Genomic DNA, 16367 nt, shown 5'->3' with positions numbered 1-16367 from the left:
TCTAAATATCCCATTATAGTTTGCATCCAAATATCATGCCCCATTTGACAACTTTCTTTCAAGTTGACTCCAACATGTCTCTTTTTTATAACAGTATAAAATTCTTAAAGTACTTTTAAAAAGAACAAAGAAAACAAAATGAATATATACAAAATACTTTAAAGTAAATTCTGCCCAGAGGGCAACCTGCCTTTGCAGAGCTCTGTGGTTTTTGAGTGCTTCTTGTTTTACAGTAAGCTATTTGACGTTCACTGTGGATACACTTAGGAAGTTGCTTTGTGGTTTATTGGTTAATTGGTTAAAAGATCCCCGGTTTGCAACCAAGAGACACAAACCCAGCTTTAGGGAGGTCACAAGCTAGTGTACTCTTTGTGCTGGTCCCAAGGTAAACACAAAAAATAAGTGAGAAGCTGAAAGTACATATTGTGGACACTTATGAAAGGTACAAAAATAAGGGTTTGTTTTACTTTGACAATGCTAACAATAATCCACAAAAAATATCATAACTTAAGCACATCATGTGATGTGAGGGAGAGAGCCTCAGTTTTCGCATCATCAGGGGCTAGCAAATTTACCATAGATTACAATATCTAACTTTGTGATTTATTAATTATTGATCGACGAGAAAGACTTTTACTAGAAGAGGAGGACAGTTAACTGGAAAAAAGAACTCACAATAACCTATAGCAGGCTTCATCCATAAGTTATCTACCTCCTTGTTTGGTATATTGTCTAATAAATATTAATATAGTCACAGAAGGTCAGACGCAGCTGACTATTGTTAATCCACACCCATAAATATAGACCCCTTCTCACCTAATTTTTGGTTCCGTAAAGTATAGTGCAGTAAAGTACAGTAAAAGTACAGTGGAAGCTCTCTGGCTAGTATTTTACTTGGTTATCCACAAAAGATTTCCAGCTTTGCGTAATTGAAATGGATGGCTGCTGGATAGGCAAAAGGTCACTAATTGTCACCAGTCAAATGTGGTTATAATACAGCTCACTTAAGTCACAATAAAAGCTTCATGCAGACAGTGTCACCTGCAGGTTAGGAGCCTGCTGCACTTCAGGCCTAAATTTCATGCTCCATTAATGATATTGTGCCCTGAGTTAAACATCTCATACCATCTGAAAGATGTGCTGGAAAAGGAAAAGACAGTCGTTCGTTAAGCCCTCACTAGGTGTCCTGAGGGTATCTCAGTGTTAAATTCTGCAGAAGCTCAGGAAGACACGAAGGGAGAAGATTATCACCAATCCTACCCATGCAGGGTCTCTACTAAAGCCCCAAAATGGGCTTCAGCAGTACCCACAGAGAGATTTAAAACCTGGGTGTACAAGAGAAACATAATACACAGCACATTGTGCATTTGAATGATATTTTGTGTTCTGACAAACCTGAAATAAAATAAGTGAAGAAAACACCAGTGGCAGCAGCAGCATAAAAAGTTGCACATGGTAGTTTGTAGTAGCGTGCTTGCAGTTCTCTGGGTTGATGGGTGTGTGACATGAAAGGTCTTAGGAAATCGAAAGTGACGACCCAGCATGGAACATGCATGGAAGTCACTTCTCAAAAATGTGACCTTTTTCTGGTTGTTAAGTCAGGGGTGGGCTAAAAAAAAGGAGGGGGTTGAGGAGAGAGGGGAACAAAGTGATTTGAAGAGAATTACACAATACTCAATGGTGCAACTCCAGTCCATAAAAGAACACCCCAGAAGGCATATCGTTTTAAAGGCACCCTCACGGTGGAGGGGAACCAGGGGTGTGTTGGTGAGCCAAACTGGGAATGACTTCTGGTGTCCACAACATGTGTAGGATAGTCAGCGTGGTTCCACAAATGATGCCCAACCAAATTTGGGATGTTTTTTGCTGCCAAAATGAATTGCGTGTGAAACTTGCCCCACTCACACGAGACACACAAAGTGTACTTTATTAACTTCACTGTGCTGCTGTTTATTTGTTTGGCAGCCAAATAGAAGAAATAATGACTGGAAGAAACAGCAGTTGTTTTTTTTTTTACTTTAACACAGAAATGTCAAAAAAAAGAAAGAAAAAAGAAAAGAAAAATCTGTTCTTATGTGCAGTGCTAATTTTGGGATAATTGCAATATAATATAAAACCACTAGAGGGTGGGCGAACATTACAAATCCGAAGGATAAACGAACTCATAAGTTAGCAATAAGCAAAAGCTTTAATCATTTTAAAACTTCTTTTTATTAAAACTGTTATGTCTGCATTATTTGCGTTTGCACGGGATCACTGTGGTAGTGTTAAAATTGCGTGCTTGTGTGAATGCGTGCATTTGTGTGAGTGTGTGCGTGCGTGCATAAGCAGTCTGGTGGACATACCGCAGGGGACTCCTGCGTTGTCAGTGGGCCTCATGTGGCTCGTGTCTGGTCTCATCAGTCGCATCAATCGCCGCCTGCCCTACTCAGGCCTTGTCCCCTTTGCCACCATGCTCGCGTGAAGACTTTCCTTTCACACTTTGGTTCATATTTGTCACCTTTATCACTGATGAGTCCTTTGCTGTTTTTCTGGAAACAATTTAACTCCGCTCGCTTCGGAGAGGCGAGGGTGCTACACGACTCTTGTTACTATGGGAGAGTAACGAGACTGAATGAGAGCGTATGTGCGAAAAGCAGCCGTTAGAAGCTGTCACGGGTGTCTGTGATTAGCAGGCCACGATTTCTCTCACATTTCATTCTGGGCCTGTCTTAACGTAGGGGATCACAGCCTGTTTTTAACACGCACCAAACCATTGCGTGTCATCGTTTCACAGCAGTGGACATGCTTTGAACTTACTGTATGTGAACTGTATGCCAAACTCTTCACGTGTATGAATATATAAAAATCAATACAAACTCACAAGAGTTGCAACAAAGCACCAACAAAACGGCCCATCTAACTAACTTAAAAGTTTGAACAAAGTTTAAAAAAGTTTTTAGGTTGCAAAATGTGCACGTGGTTTTAAAACGAAAGGAAATAAGTAAGAAAGCGTGTTTTTGTACATGCTATTTTGCTTTCTAATGCCACTTAACAATATACACTAATCACACTGTAAATAAATGACAATATTATACACACATTTATCTGCAAAGCTACATTAAGCTGGAATATTCAGTTATATTTATAGAATTATAGAACCTCATGTCATGTCGAACCACCCACCACCCCAGCTGCGCAGAAACTAGCACTAGAGGGAAAAGGTATTCAGTGATTTTCTGTTTAACCAGAACAGATCCGTTACCGGAAAAAGGATCTGAGCTCGGTTAACACAAGGTTTGAAGTTAGTGCGGTTTGCAGGGGTTTTCATTTTCATAACCATTACAACAGGAAGCGCGCAGCTGAGCAGCACCATCTTCAGGCTCAGCAATGAAACAATACTTAAGCACTCTAAACTCTGACTTATATGTTCTTCTGTGTTTTCATATTACCTGGACTGCTGCAGGTGTATTTTCTGATGATTTGTTTTTTGCAAAGAAGTGTATACATTTTAAAGAGGATGTAGTAGTTAGTGAAACTCTGTTTAAAAAAGAAAAGAATAAAGAATAAAGAATAAAATGCAAGCAGCAGATAAAAGAAACACACACAATTTTATGAAGCAGTAAAAACAGTATGCAAACATGAAAATGCAAAAACGTGAAGGTAGACAATATTATCAATGATATTACGAGCTATTCCAAAAGCTGTGTGTTTATGGAATTCCTTGTCACTGGTCTTCCATCAATATTTGTATACCAAGCTTAAACAAAGCATGCATTCATCTGCAGCCGGTGACTCTGATTGCGTTTAAAGATGTGGCCTTGTTCCGCTGTCCACGCCACGGGCAGTTTTCGGGTCATCTGAGGCGATGTGCATATTTTGGATGTCATCTCGGCTGTTGTATTATTGTTTTATTCACAAAGCATGGACTAATTATTTCAACAGCTCTCTTCATTGGGGAGGAGACTGACAGTTGCCGTCATTGGAGTGATCAGTCTGTTCCTTGGACTCAGCCGAGGCTATTTGATGTATATTAACAATAATTGGTGCCACCGCCACAATGATGTTTAGTAAACCTTTGTGCTATTTTCCAGGAGGATGCCCATGAGGAATTTTGTGAGTAGCTGCTCTGTCTACAGACACGCCTTCAGAGGCAGGACAGATGAGATGACTGCTGTCGTCTGCAGATCAGAGACACCACGACCTAATCATCATTATCACCTTAAAGGGCATAGTATCTCTGTGTTTCTCTTCTGATCAACAGAACCACTAATACCCACTAAACACCACACTAATTCTATTACTGTAACATTTAATTATTAGATCATGCAAAAGAGATTTATAGAATGTGGCACTTGTTATTCTAAATAATTGCAAGATGGCTTTGGAACATTATTTAAATCATTATTTACCCATCTTACAATTGTGACATGCAAGAAAGTCATGAGATTAGGTTTGATTAGGTGTGTATATAAAATAGAAAACTGCTAGCATGAGCTAAAATGATTTTTTGATTATTAAAAAAAATATGTTTCAATTAAAACAAACTGTTTTTGTTTAGTCATTGAAACTTTTTATTGCCTCTGTAAGAAGTAACCGTTCTGGTTATACTTTCTCACTCTTCCTGGAAGACAAGGAATGATTAAAATATGTGTGTTTTGTTATTTTATATCAGCTATCAGATTATTTGGTAAAAGCAAAAGTTGGTTAGTTTGTGAGGATTTTTTATTTTATTTATTTTTGCAATCTGGCAACCAGTGAAGTAACAGTGTCTCAAGTTCCAGCATCTAGCAGTGACTCCAGCAGGTTTTGAGTCTGCCAGATTCTACAAGTGAATGAAAGGCAGATGTGTGGTGACAGCACTATGCTCATTAGGCCGAATCAGCCTCACACTGTGACAAGTGGCCAACTTGAGGCTTCGCTCGTCACTCACTGCTTACTCCGTTCAACCAAGACCAGCTCGGACTGTCCTACACCTAATTTAAAACCTTTAACTGTTCTGGCCTTTTCTCTTTTGCCTAAAACAGAACTCTAGGTCTGACAAACTAATTCAATTTTTACCAATAATCTCCTGCTCAGGCATTTCTTTAACTCCTCAACTCATTACCCAGACCTAACCGTGATCCAAACGGCATCTCTGACTCTGACCACTGGTCAACCCCTTCTTCGCAATCCCAGCTGTGTGGTCAGTGCTGGCCCTCAGGACCTCTATCCCAGGGCTGAAGCTGTGCTATCTATTTCAGTCCACTACAGACCAGACAGCCGCCACTGTGGCTTCAGAGAATTCTCTGGCCGGCGATTGCTGATGGTCACCCTATCCTCATATGCTTTAGTATCCCCTTTGTCCAAACTGCTTAGCATCTGATGGGTCGCTCTAAGCCATTACGGCCAATCTGCAATTATAGATGTGTGGCTGCTGGACACAGAAACAGATGTGCTTTGATCTATTTATGGTGTGGGTGGATGGGCTTGGTGTGGGGTGTGTGTGTGTGTGTGTGTGTGTGTGTGTGGGGGGGGGGGGGGGTTATAACAGCTTACGTCCATGCGTGGGTCAAGTCGTGAGGGTTTTGACGTCTCTTGTCTTTACGTTCACTTGACATGCACTCGTGTTTTTCAATAAACAAGAAGTCCAATGATGAACGATCACTAAGAGAGAGCAGCAATCGCAGCTGTTGTGGTCGTGTGTGCATTTCAGCACATATTCACTAAAGTGTGAATGCTCTGCATGTGTGTATGTGTGTGTGTAGCACTAATCTCAGTATGCCAGCTGTAACCAAGCATGTGCAGAGGTGAGAACTTGTTGCATGGAAATTCAGACAAGCCTGCTACACTAAGTAAAAAGGAACCAGTTTGAGCCCCATCTGTTTAAGCACCGAAATTTACCAAAGGGCAAAATAGTTAGTGTTGCAGTGCATTTTTAACGCCTTGTCTGCTTTTTTTTTTCTCCTCAGATTGAAGTACTTTGGGTGGTGAAAAATGGAAAACAAATGTACTGTTGACAGCTTTCCTATGCCCAGGGTGTGTGAGTATTTATATCATAAAGGTGCCAACACATCCTAGTTTTACAGGCTGACCATCGCTGCGAGGGGGGTGGGGGGCAAATGGGGAGCAGGGGGGCTATCCTGTAGCTCATTCTGGTAATTACTAGATCAGTGATGAATAGGCCTTGATAAGCCTGTGACAAATTAGCTTACAACAAAGTCTGCTGTTGCATGAAATTTTTATTCATTTTAAAAGAAGTTTGCTTTATAAAAGTGGGACATCTACAAATGGAACCTGCTGATACCACATTCACTCCCGGCGTGACTACAGTACAGTCTGGACTACATTAAGATTGGTGTAATTGCTGAAAGTGCCGTGGCTGTTTTGGTGTTTCGAGCCAGAGTTTTAAGCCTCACTAACTTCCACAGTCATTTTTCTTTCTTGTCACTTATCTTACTGTCGCCGCTATGCTTGTATTAAAAATTCACGGGTCACTTGTATGACATTTAGTGCTTGTCTCCAGTGTTCTGCATGCCCATGCTAAGTAGTCAGTTGTGACCACTTTACACAGCAGCAGCAACGCCTTGGGCGAACTGTGATTTCATAATAATATGGTGTCAGTGGCAAGCCTGATGGGAAAATGGTAATAACTCCACTACCAATATGAATAATGAATGGACTCATATCATTTCATAAATCGGATGGGATGTACAACATATGGAAATAAGCATGCATATTTTTTTTGCCAGTGGGTTTTACTGTTAAATAAAAGCAATGCAGTTTAAAGTGCTTTTGCAGGCCAAAATACTACATCATACATAAAACAGTGGGCAGCATGCTATGGGAGCCTACTGTCTACTGTACATTTGACAGAGCGCATTTGACAGAGTGCACAGGGTGAGTCCAGCACTGACTTTGCTTTGTAAGGTGGTCTGTCCTGAGGTGAACCATGTGTACACAGCTTTAGGTCCTCTCTGATGTATGTGTTTCTCAGTCAACTGGTGTCGTGTTTCGAGGCCACTATCCCACTGTGTTTGCTCAGTGTCAGTGTACTGAGGCAAGTACCGCTGGAACACTCTTTCATAAAACTACAAGCAGTTCTTAAATTTCAAGAATTAAGAGTGCTGTGATGTTCATTTTTTGTTCGCCATCCAAATAATTTGTATCTATTTAACTTTTTTCCCCACTTGAAAGCATACTAGGAGCCTTGAAGCTCTTTTCTGAACTGAGCGGTTTCTATCATATTTAAGGCCTGAGGTGTCAAAACCAGTCATTAAGTGGGAATGTGGGAAAGTGTAACTGAAGCAGGCCCAAACATGTTTACTTATTGTGAAATTATTCGCATAATTGCTCAATCCCTCAACAAAATACCCAAGAAGTTAATATTCTGAAGTCTGGCTGAACCTGCTCATTAATTCAGTTAAATGAAGTGAAAGAGGCAGAATCAGAGTCAACCGAATGGGAAAAAAAGCCCTTAAGACCATTTCCTATGATTTGGCTAGCATGTGGTAAAGTCCGGGGGTCAGTATATGTCTTTCCCTTTCTTGTTCCTGAGTTTTTTCAGTGTATTAATCTCACATTGGTTTATGCTTAAATCGTTTCCTTTACTGTTCCTTCCCTCTCTCCTTATTCCTCTCATGATTGCTGGGTCAGTAACTTGGTGGTGGATTGGGTCAGGGGGCACACTCTGGTTTTGTCCACCAGCTCTGGGCTGTGAAGACTAATGCCTCCTGACACTCTCAGCTCCATCAGTCCTGGCAGCATCATTTTTGTAATGCAGAAGTCATCAGGGCCTAGGATTGCGTGAGGGCTCTCATCTGGAAACCCAAACAACCTTAACCTCATTGAATTCCTGTTGATGCATACAAAAATTAATGACTGGTTTAAGTTGCTACTTTGTCTCCTGGGATTACACCATATTCCAAGGGATTGCTTTTCAGGAAATCTCTCTAAGGTTAAATAACCGATCTGGTTTTGAGGATTAAATAGGAAAGATTTTAAAACCCTTGATCATGTGTATGAGTTGAGGGTTTTTTTTGTTTTTTTTTAATGATTTCAGTTAAAAGGCCAAAGTTTAATCTGAATTGCATGGCCTCTTTAACTGGTGTGCTGGTCGTTTCCAACCACACTCCACTTCCTTTATGGGCACTCAAATGAATTGTTGCTTAACCTGCGCAGTGACCCTGCCACATGCTATCTGCACCCCTCTACGCAAGATCCACCACTACACTATTTCCCTTCTGGGCAAGGGTTTTGCTCAGTGTCAACCAGAGCCACACACTTGTGAAGGGAAATCCATAAACCTTGTGTTAGTGCGGAGAAAAAAAAGCCAGCACCAGTGCTTACTCATCTGTTAAAAACGGAGTGATCTGCAAAGTTTGTATGAGAGGGTTTTTGACGGTGCCCTGCTGCTTTGTCAGTGCAGCACATGCTGCAGGCACTGGCATCCCCTATTGCCTTCCAGGTCATTGGCCAGGCTCAGCGGGAGGTGGGCTTCTAGCCCCATGACACGTCCCTGATTCACAGCTGGATCCGTAACAAGGTATCATAGCAAATGAGTCGGTAAAACATCACTGGTTTGAAGAGCATGGAAAATTGTCATGATATCATTTGTAATTCCTGATCTGGACTGCCGTTGGTAGAAGAGAGAGAAAGAGAGTGTAAGAGAGATCTGATAATAAAGGGATTTTATTCCCCCGTATCATCACCACCAACACCACCAGTATCGCCCCCTTCTTCCACGCACCACTCCAGAACCTGACCTCCAAACTGATGCCTCAGGGGGGAGATTCAAGCTAATGTAAGGAGGCAACAATTAAACATCTCATGATTCTCAGCCAAGTGGCTTATAGGTGTTTCCCTTGTAACATGAGAGCTTCATGACACATTGTCCACATCCTGAATATGGTTTTTGCTCCTCATTACAAACGACTCATGAGTGGTCGTGATGTGTCAGATCAGGCCAACCCTGGTGTGTTGTAATGCTAGAAGTGATTTTAGGAGATTTTATCTAGGTTAAATCAGTAGCAAATATGGCTAAATATTAGAAGAATTTCAACAAATTGACCGATATTCAGATTTTTTTTACTCAATAAATATTATAGTTTCAAAATTTTGTGCAGCGAAAAAAATATATATAATTGAAGTATATGTTTTACAGATCACTGGTAATGCTGCAAACAAAATGAATCATTTCAAAAGAAAAATAATATATATCTTATTTATATTTTATTTTATATAATTACAATAAATTGTCTCTTAGCCAAATCGTGACATTAATAATAAAGAAAATCTTGGCACAGACTACCTTGATCATTTCTTCCCTACATCATCAAAACAAAACAAAAACTTGCTGTATTAAAAACAGTTTGCAGTAACACTGGATATGTAAACCTTTATGATCTTTAACCTTTCTATGCTTAGAGTACAGTTGGCTGTGAGGCTGTGTGCGGGTTTGATGGATGCAAAGAATGGACAAACATCAGCTCCCTCTAAAACCACAATGGAGACCTTGGATCTAAATGTCATGGTTTCATAACGGATACACTGACATTTGTGTGATGGGATTTAGCCATGGGTTAATATAGCCATTGCTGGCACACCGCATTGATGTCCATCTCACTTGGGCTGTGAAGTCTATCTCACCATTTTCTCTTTCTGGTGCACTCGCAGAGGTTTCTTTCAAAGGGATGAATTGGATTCTATGCTGGTTTAAACCAATTATTTTATCAGAAAAAAACTGTTTGATATGTAGGTTTGTTTTATATGATGTTAATGTGCCTCAGGAGCTGTTCAGATCATTTTTTTTTTTGGGTGAGTGTTGGGCTTGGGGAGGGGAGGGTGCTACTGGGGGAAGGCAGGCGATCAGCATTAAAATCAGAGCCATGTAAATCTAATCAATTATACAGTTTTTCAGATAAAATGTTGGTAAATCAAAACACATTTTCCAAAAGTCACAGTATAATGAGAAATTTAAATTGGAAACAGAAACCATTTGTTTATTATAAATGCCAGGGTGAGGTGGTGACTTGCCATCCATAAATTTTGTTATCCTCTCATATTCCTTTTATCTATGACTACAGCTTTGGCACTCGTTCAAGATTTTAATGAACCCAGACTTCTGAGGCATCAAGGCCTAGTGATGCATTGTCCATTTGGATGGGGGGGGGGAGGGGGGTACAGAGCGGGACAAAGGCAAAAAGCTTTCTCCTTTGACATAATATTTTATATTCTGTTGCCTTACAGGGGGGTCATTAGGTGATTGCAACATTCAACAACATAACAGATTGACAAGAATAAACACATATTCTGCATATATCTGGAATTAATACCAGACTGATGAGCTTGTGCATGTGTGTGTGTGTGTGTGTGTGTGTGTGCGTGTGTGCGTGTGTGTGTGGAAAAGGGTGACTTGAATCAAAAAATAATTTTCTGTGCTTCATGAGGACACGGAGAACCCTCCTGCTCTGGTGCGACCTGTTGTCGGCTGCTTTCTTGGGCTCAGAGGTTCCTAGGGGAGACCAGAATGGAAGTTGAGCATCTTGCTGTGATCCAAAGAAAGTGTGCCAAATGCTATCAAAACTGGATTAGTAGACAACAATTGTGTTCGATGAACAGAAGGGGGAGGGAAAGAAGTAGTTTCCAAGTAACCCATGGATGGAATTTTCCAACTCCATCGCAGTTTTATCACATGTAGAAATGACCTTTCTTTGTTTAGTTGCATGTTTTTAAAAATGTACGTTAGCCTATCTAAAAAAGATTTCAGATTTTTCAAGTGACAAAGAGGAACCAAACTTATTTTTTTGTCATGTTTTCCATGTATTATTAGTCTATGACAAAGATAAAGTAAATAATGGCAATCCATTCCTTCAGTTGTCCCTGGCGTTTTTGGCTTTTTAGTCTTGAAGGTGATGCAGTGTCTATACTTTAACCCCGTGTCAAGGGTGTAGTGTACTGTATATTTAATAATAAAAAAAAGAAATTCAAAATGTAAAAAAAAATGAAGAAATAATGCAGAATAAAAAATACATTAAGTAAAAAGTACTTTAACTTGGACTTTCTACTTTATGTAAAACTGGGGCAATTATCTTATCTTATTATGAGGAGAAAATAAAATATTTTGTTTGGTATGATCTGTAGTGGATAGATTTCTTTCTTTCATTTCTTACATTTCAAAAAGCAAGATAAAAAAAAGAAACAAATCATGAACTTGAGACGTTTTCTCGACTTTTTCTCAAGTTAAGCTAACAGATACATTTGGCTCTATAGCCCTCATGAAGTAAGCTCTACAATAAATCCAGCAGCACATTCACATTTAAATTCAAACACAGCCCAAAGGCTGTCCTCTGAATGCTGACATTTGGAGCAAATCTCCTGCTGACTTAATCATGGCAAATACTATGTGTCATTTGTGCACCACACTTGGACCTGGCTGATGGTAGCTGTAGTAATTCACCACTGCTGCGAGAGACAACTCCTGGGGTGACGTGCCTTGTGCTCAAATCTCACTTTCACTTTGTTTCCCCCATTTCCTTCCATTTGAAGCTCCGGGCAGTCTGTGCCTTCAAAGAGCAGACAGTTCATGTGAGGACCAGTTCAGAGAGACAGTACTCTGAGATGATGTGTAATCCACAGAAACTTTGACTTTAGTTTTTATGCAGCTGCTCTTATTTTGTTGAATTACTCTTTATTTCTGCTACTTTATCACAACTGTTGGACTGGAAACATATTTCATCCGCTGCACTTTATCCTCGACAGCAGTCTCAGCCAGTTACTCTCTGTTTACCACTCCATGTGCTAACAGCACTCCAGATACGCCCCTTCCCAGGCTGTGGCCAATCACATGATTCAAGCTGCACACACGCGCCGCTAGTGAAGCCAATCGCCGCTTGCTCTTGTAGCGTCATCGGAAAACATGGCGGCGCACATTACTAGAGCTGTGAAACAACTTGTCCCACAGTAAGTCAATTTATTTTCAGTTTATCTCGATTGAAAATGATGATTTGACCTGTCGGCTGTGGAGGAAAAAAACAAAACACACTGTAAATATTTAGGCGCTAATTTTTATGAATAGGTTTTCCTGCTCATAGCGTGCAGCTAGCAGCTGCTGGTCAAATGTCACTTGTTTTGTAGGCGGTGGAGAAGCAGCTGTGTTTGTAGCAACATGTTTTTACAGCCTTGCGTTTTCCAAAATAACGGAATACACAGTTTTTGTTTATTTTTATTGTAGCAACGTGGCTGTTATTTGTTGAACGACTTTAGTAATGTAGTGTAAGAATGTGTGACTCATTCTGCCCAGGGTCGCAGTTTTACAGCACATCTAATGTGAGGTGGGAAACGAAGTAAAAATGTTACTGGGGCCAAGAGGTAGTGTGTAATTTGATAACTAAGTAAAACATTAAACACAGACCGTGTGCTATGCAGGTTTGGCTTTTGTGAGGGACATTTGCTTTTTTTTTAATGCAACTTTTCCGACGACTTTGCAAAGAAAATATAATAACATAAAAGTTTGACAGTTATTTTCTTGCATTGCGGTAGTCGTCCTCCACTCCACTATTGCCCCTTTTCTTTCCCGTAACTTTTAAAGAAAAAGTTATTTTACTGCTGTTCTCTCTAGTGATCATCTTGGGATGAATTCCCATCAAAATCCAAATATATCACCACACCTCTTTTTTATGTTTTTGTTTTTCTAAGACACATATTTCTTATGTTTGTGTCACATTTACAAGATTAGATCACAGGGTTGCATTCTGCTCCTTGAAAATAACCTGGGGAAAAGTTGCCTTCCTTTGGCAACTTTATAAGTTTCTACCTTGGCTTTGCTGTAGCTGCATTTCATTTTCTTTGCTGTACTTTCGGTCATAAATTGTGACTTCACGGTGAATCGCAATTTTCTCCATAGGCAGCAGAAGATGGTGACAGGTCAACCTTTGCTCTAAATGTGCACTGTTTGATAGACATTTAACACAGTCCCATAATGACAACGTTCCCCCCTTTCTCCTTAGACAGTGGATAAAAGCCCGGTCTAGAAACGCATTCGTCCTGCAGTGCTCACTTTAGAAATGCTGGAGCCAGTTGAAATGCTGGATATCAAATGCTGTACACTTACGCATAACATGGGATACTCTATCACTTTACACTGTTGCAGACTTCTTTGATATGCTGTGGTTGAGTGATGAATAAAAGATGCATATTCATATGAAAATCAAACCAAAACCACATCATAATTGGAGGAAAAGTAAATGATCCTCACTGTTAAAGGAGCTCTGTGCAACCTCGGAGAGCCATTCTTATTAATGATACTCAAATGAGGCTAGTGTACTAATCTTCACCTGCTCACTGACACAAGCAAAATTCTAGGTGAACTCACATCAGTGACATACTCTAAGTGCTCAGAAGCCTTACTTTGATTATAGGAATATAACCAGAATACAAGCAGTTGGCAACCAGTTGAATTGAGTCTCCTCTTCCAAAGAGGTGTCCTGCAGGTGAGTTGTGCTCAGCTTGTGCGCTGATGCTGTTTCACGTTCAGTTAATGGGCAGTTTGTGAGTAAATGTTACAAAAAATTCAGTGCAGTCATCGTGCAACCACTGATTTTTTTCTCCCTTCCTAGTTGCAAGGAAGTTGCCAGTTTCCAGTTATGCTGCTGTGATAAATGCAAATGCTAATGACTTTTGCGACATATAATCAAATCAATGGAACAATATACCAGCCCTGCAATAAACTGGACTTTCTTCAAGGGTAGGGATGGGTATCGAAAACCGGTTCTTGTTGAGAACCGGTTCCCACTGTTTCAATTCCTTGGAATTGTTTGCCATTTTTGCAAACGATTCCCTTATCGATTCCAGTTGCCCCGAATGACGTCATCACGTTGCGGAGCGTCATTTACCTGGCAGGAAACACGGCGCGTAAGCGGCTCAAACGCTCAAAAGTTTGGTTATACTTTACGAGAACGGATGACAACAGGGCAACTTGCAATAATTGCAAAGTAGATATTTAATTTAAGGGAGGAAACACTACGAGTATGCAAAAGCATTTGCTCACAAAACACGCGATGACCTTAAATGAATGTCGTGTTTTTAATTCCGCTCCGGACTCGTGAAGCTCAACCCAGCAGCAGCGGTAACGTTTGCACGTCCTCTCCCGTTAATGCGGCAGGTAAATAACAGTGCATATTATGTTAGCGCGATCTGCCTTATTACAAAACCTGCCATTACTGTGCATTTAGGTGACCATGATGAGAGAGACAGACAGAGCCTGGCTCAGATGCTGGCAGCTCTCGCTGCAGTCTACCGGTAGCGTCTCCTTTCAGGCCAGGATAGATGAATGACACCAAGCAGTGACTAAGTTTGTGGTAAAAGGCTTGAACCCATTTGCCACAGCAGATGCCCCCGATTTCACTTTGGTAAGTGAATGTGTTTAATTGTAGGCAGGGACATTACTGGATATTCTTGTGTAATTGCCACAGAACAATTTATGTTATACTTTGTTATTGCTACAGAAGAATATTTATTTTATTATTTTACATTTACAATTTTTTTTCCTGGGGACCCTGTGACACCCCATTGAAGAGCCGTAGGCTGGATCTCTTTAAGATCTCACTGCTGGGTTTGTAAGGCCATGTTACTCCTAAATTTCTATCTTGTTCAAAGAGAAGATATAAAACAAAGTTCTAAGCCAGGGGTGTCAAACTCAAACACACAGTGGGCCAAAATTCAAAACTGGAACAAAGTTGCGGGCTAACGTTAATATTTATTGAAATATATTTATTGCTCCAGATATAAGAATGAATCTTTTCTTATGGACTCAAACACGTTTTGCTGAAAAACTGAATATGGAACAAGCAAAGCTTAATACTAAACAATATATATATATTAGCTGTATAATACCAGTAGGCCAGCTCTGATAGTAATTTGGTATGGCTTCGCGGGCCAGAGTTTGTCACCTATGTTCTAAGCTAATCGACCTTAGTGTTCTCCTTTTTTAAAGAGAATCGATAAGAGAATCGATAAAGAATCGAATCGTTAAACAGAATCGAAAATGGAATCGGAATCGTGAAAATCTTATCAATACCCATCCCTATTCAAGGGTTAACTCAGGTTTTTAGGTGTGGTACTTTGTGGTGATGCTGAGTGGAGGTGTTTCTTTTAATTTAACCTCTAAATGTGGAAAATGTGTGCTGAATTGATATTAGTATCTGGAATACTGGTAGACCAATACAGTGCACATAAACTGGTCATTACAGTCATAAAACTACATTTATGGAATTGCGCCTGATTGAATAAAGTGCCTGTTACATTTTACAGTTAGTCTTTTGTTATTATCTTTAGACACTTTTTTGCCATCAGAACTACCTTCATTCTTTGTGACGCATATTCAACTAGGTATTGGAAACAGTCTTCAGAGATTTTGGTCCATATTGACATCACAGCATCACGCAGTTGCTGCAGATTTGTCACCTGTGCATCTGTGATGCATGTCTCCCATTCCACTACATCCCAAAAGTGCTAAATTGTGATCTAGCGACTGTGAAGACCATCTGAGTACAGTGAACTCATTGTCATGTTCAAGAAACAAGTTTGAGATGCTTTGTCACAATGTGTGATATCTTGTTGGAAGCACCCTTCAGAAGATGGGTACACTGTGGCCATAAAAGGATGGACATAGCCAGCAACAATACCGGGGTAGGCTGTGGTGTTTTAATGATGTTCATTTGGTACCAAAGTGTACCAAGAAAATATCCCCAGACTATTAGACCATCAGTATTCTGAACCGTTGATACAATTCAAGATGGATCCATGCTTTCATGTTGTTTACACCAAAATCTCCCCCTACCATCTGAATGTCACAGCAGAAATGGAGACTCGCCAGATCAACTAATATTTTTTACAATCTTTGCTATGTTTTTAGTGTGAAAGTTCACTAAAGTAAACTGCAGGGGGAAACTGAAAATGTTCCTTACAACAAACCTAATGAGACTCTTATATATGGTCATTTTAAAGGAGCTAACACAGGAAAAGTGGCTAAAGACAAAGCTAACCAGAGACCAGAGTATGTTAGAAGGCAGCAGGCTCAATAAGAGCAAATGATCAAAGGAGTTATGGGAAAATTATGGAGATGAGTGAAAAAGAGAAATGGTTGACGTCCGTTTATCTGCTGAAGCTATAAACATACTAGAAAATGATGGAAGTACCTGAAATTTGTTTTGTTATATAATTCTGGGGAACTTGCTGTTGCTTGCTAAGTAAAACCTGTCATGTAAACGTGGGTGTACAGCAGCTCATTTTATCAGTATGTCTTTTCAGTAGAAGAGCACTTTATTATCAGTTGTTTACTTGATATACATTTGGAGAGATCGTGAAGTTTAATAATCTCTTTAAGTTGACTATGTATGCAACGGTATTGC

At 40.1% G+C, this 16367-nt stretch overlaps 1 protein-coding gene across 1 annotated transcript in view; it reads left to right on the top strand.

Moving 5' to 3' along the window:
- Window positions 1-11797: 11797 nt before the first annotated feature.
- The window catches only part of clybl (citrate lyase beta like), a 66200-nt gene continuing 61630 nt past the window's right edge, over window positions 11798-16367 (top strand). The window contains exon 1 of the mRNA XM_004567972.5: window positions 11798-11919. Coding sequence (XP_004568029.3) covers window positions 11876-11919 — 44 coding nt within the window. The 5' untranslated portion in view covers window positions 11798-11875. The remainder of the gene's footprint in view (window positions 11920-16367) is intronic.

This window comes from Maylandia zebra, linkage group LG16 (genome assembly GCF_041146795.1).
Source record: "Maylandia zebra isolate NMK-2024a linkage group LG16, Mzebra_GT3a, whole genome shotgun sequence".
In the NCBI taxonomy this organism is placed as follows: Eukaryota; Metazoa; Chordata; class Actinopteri; order Cichliformes; family Cichlidae; genus Maylandia; species Maylandia zebra.
Note: the sequence above shows the minus strand (reverse complement) of the source record. Positions and strands in the feature narration are given on the sequence as shown.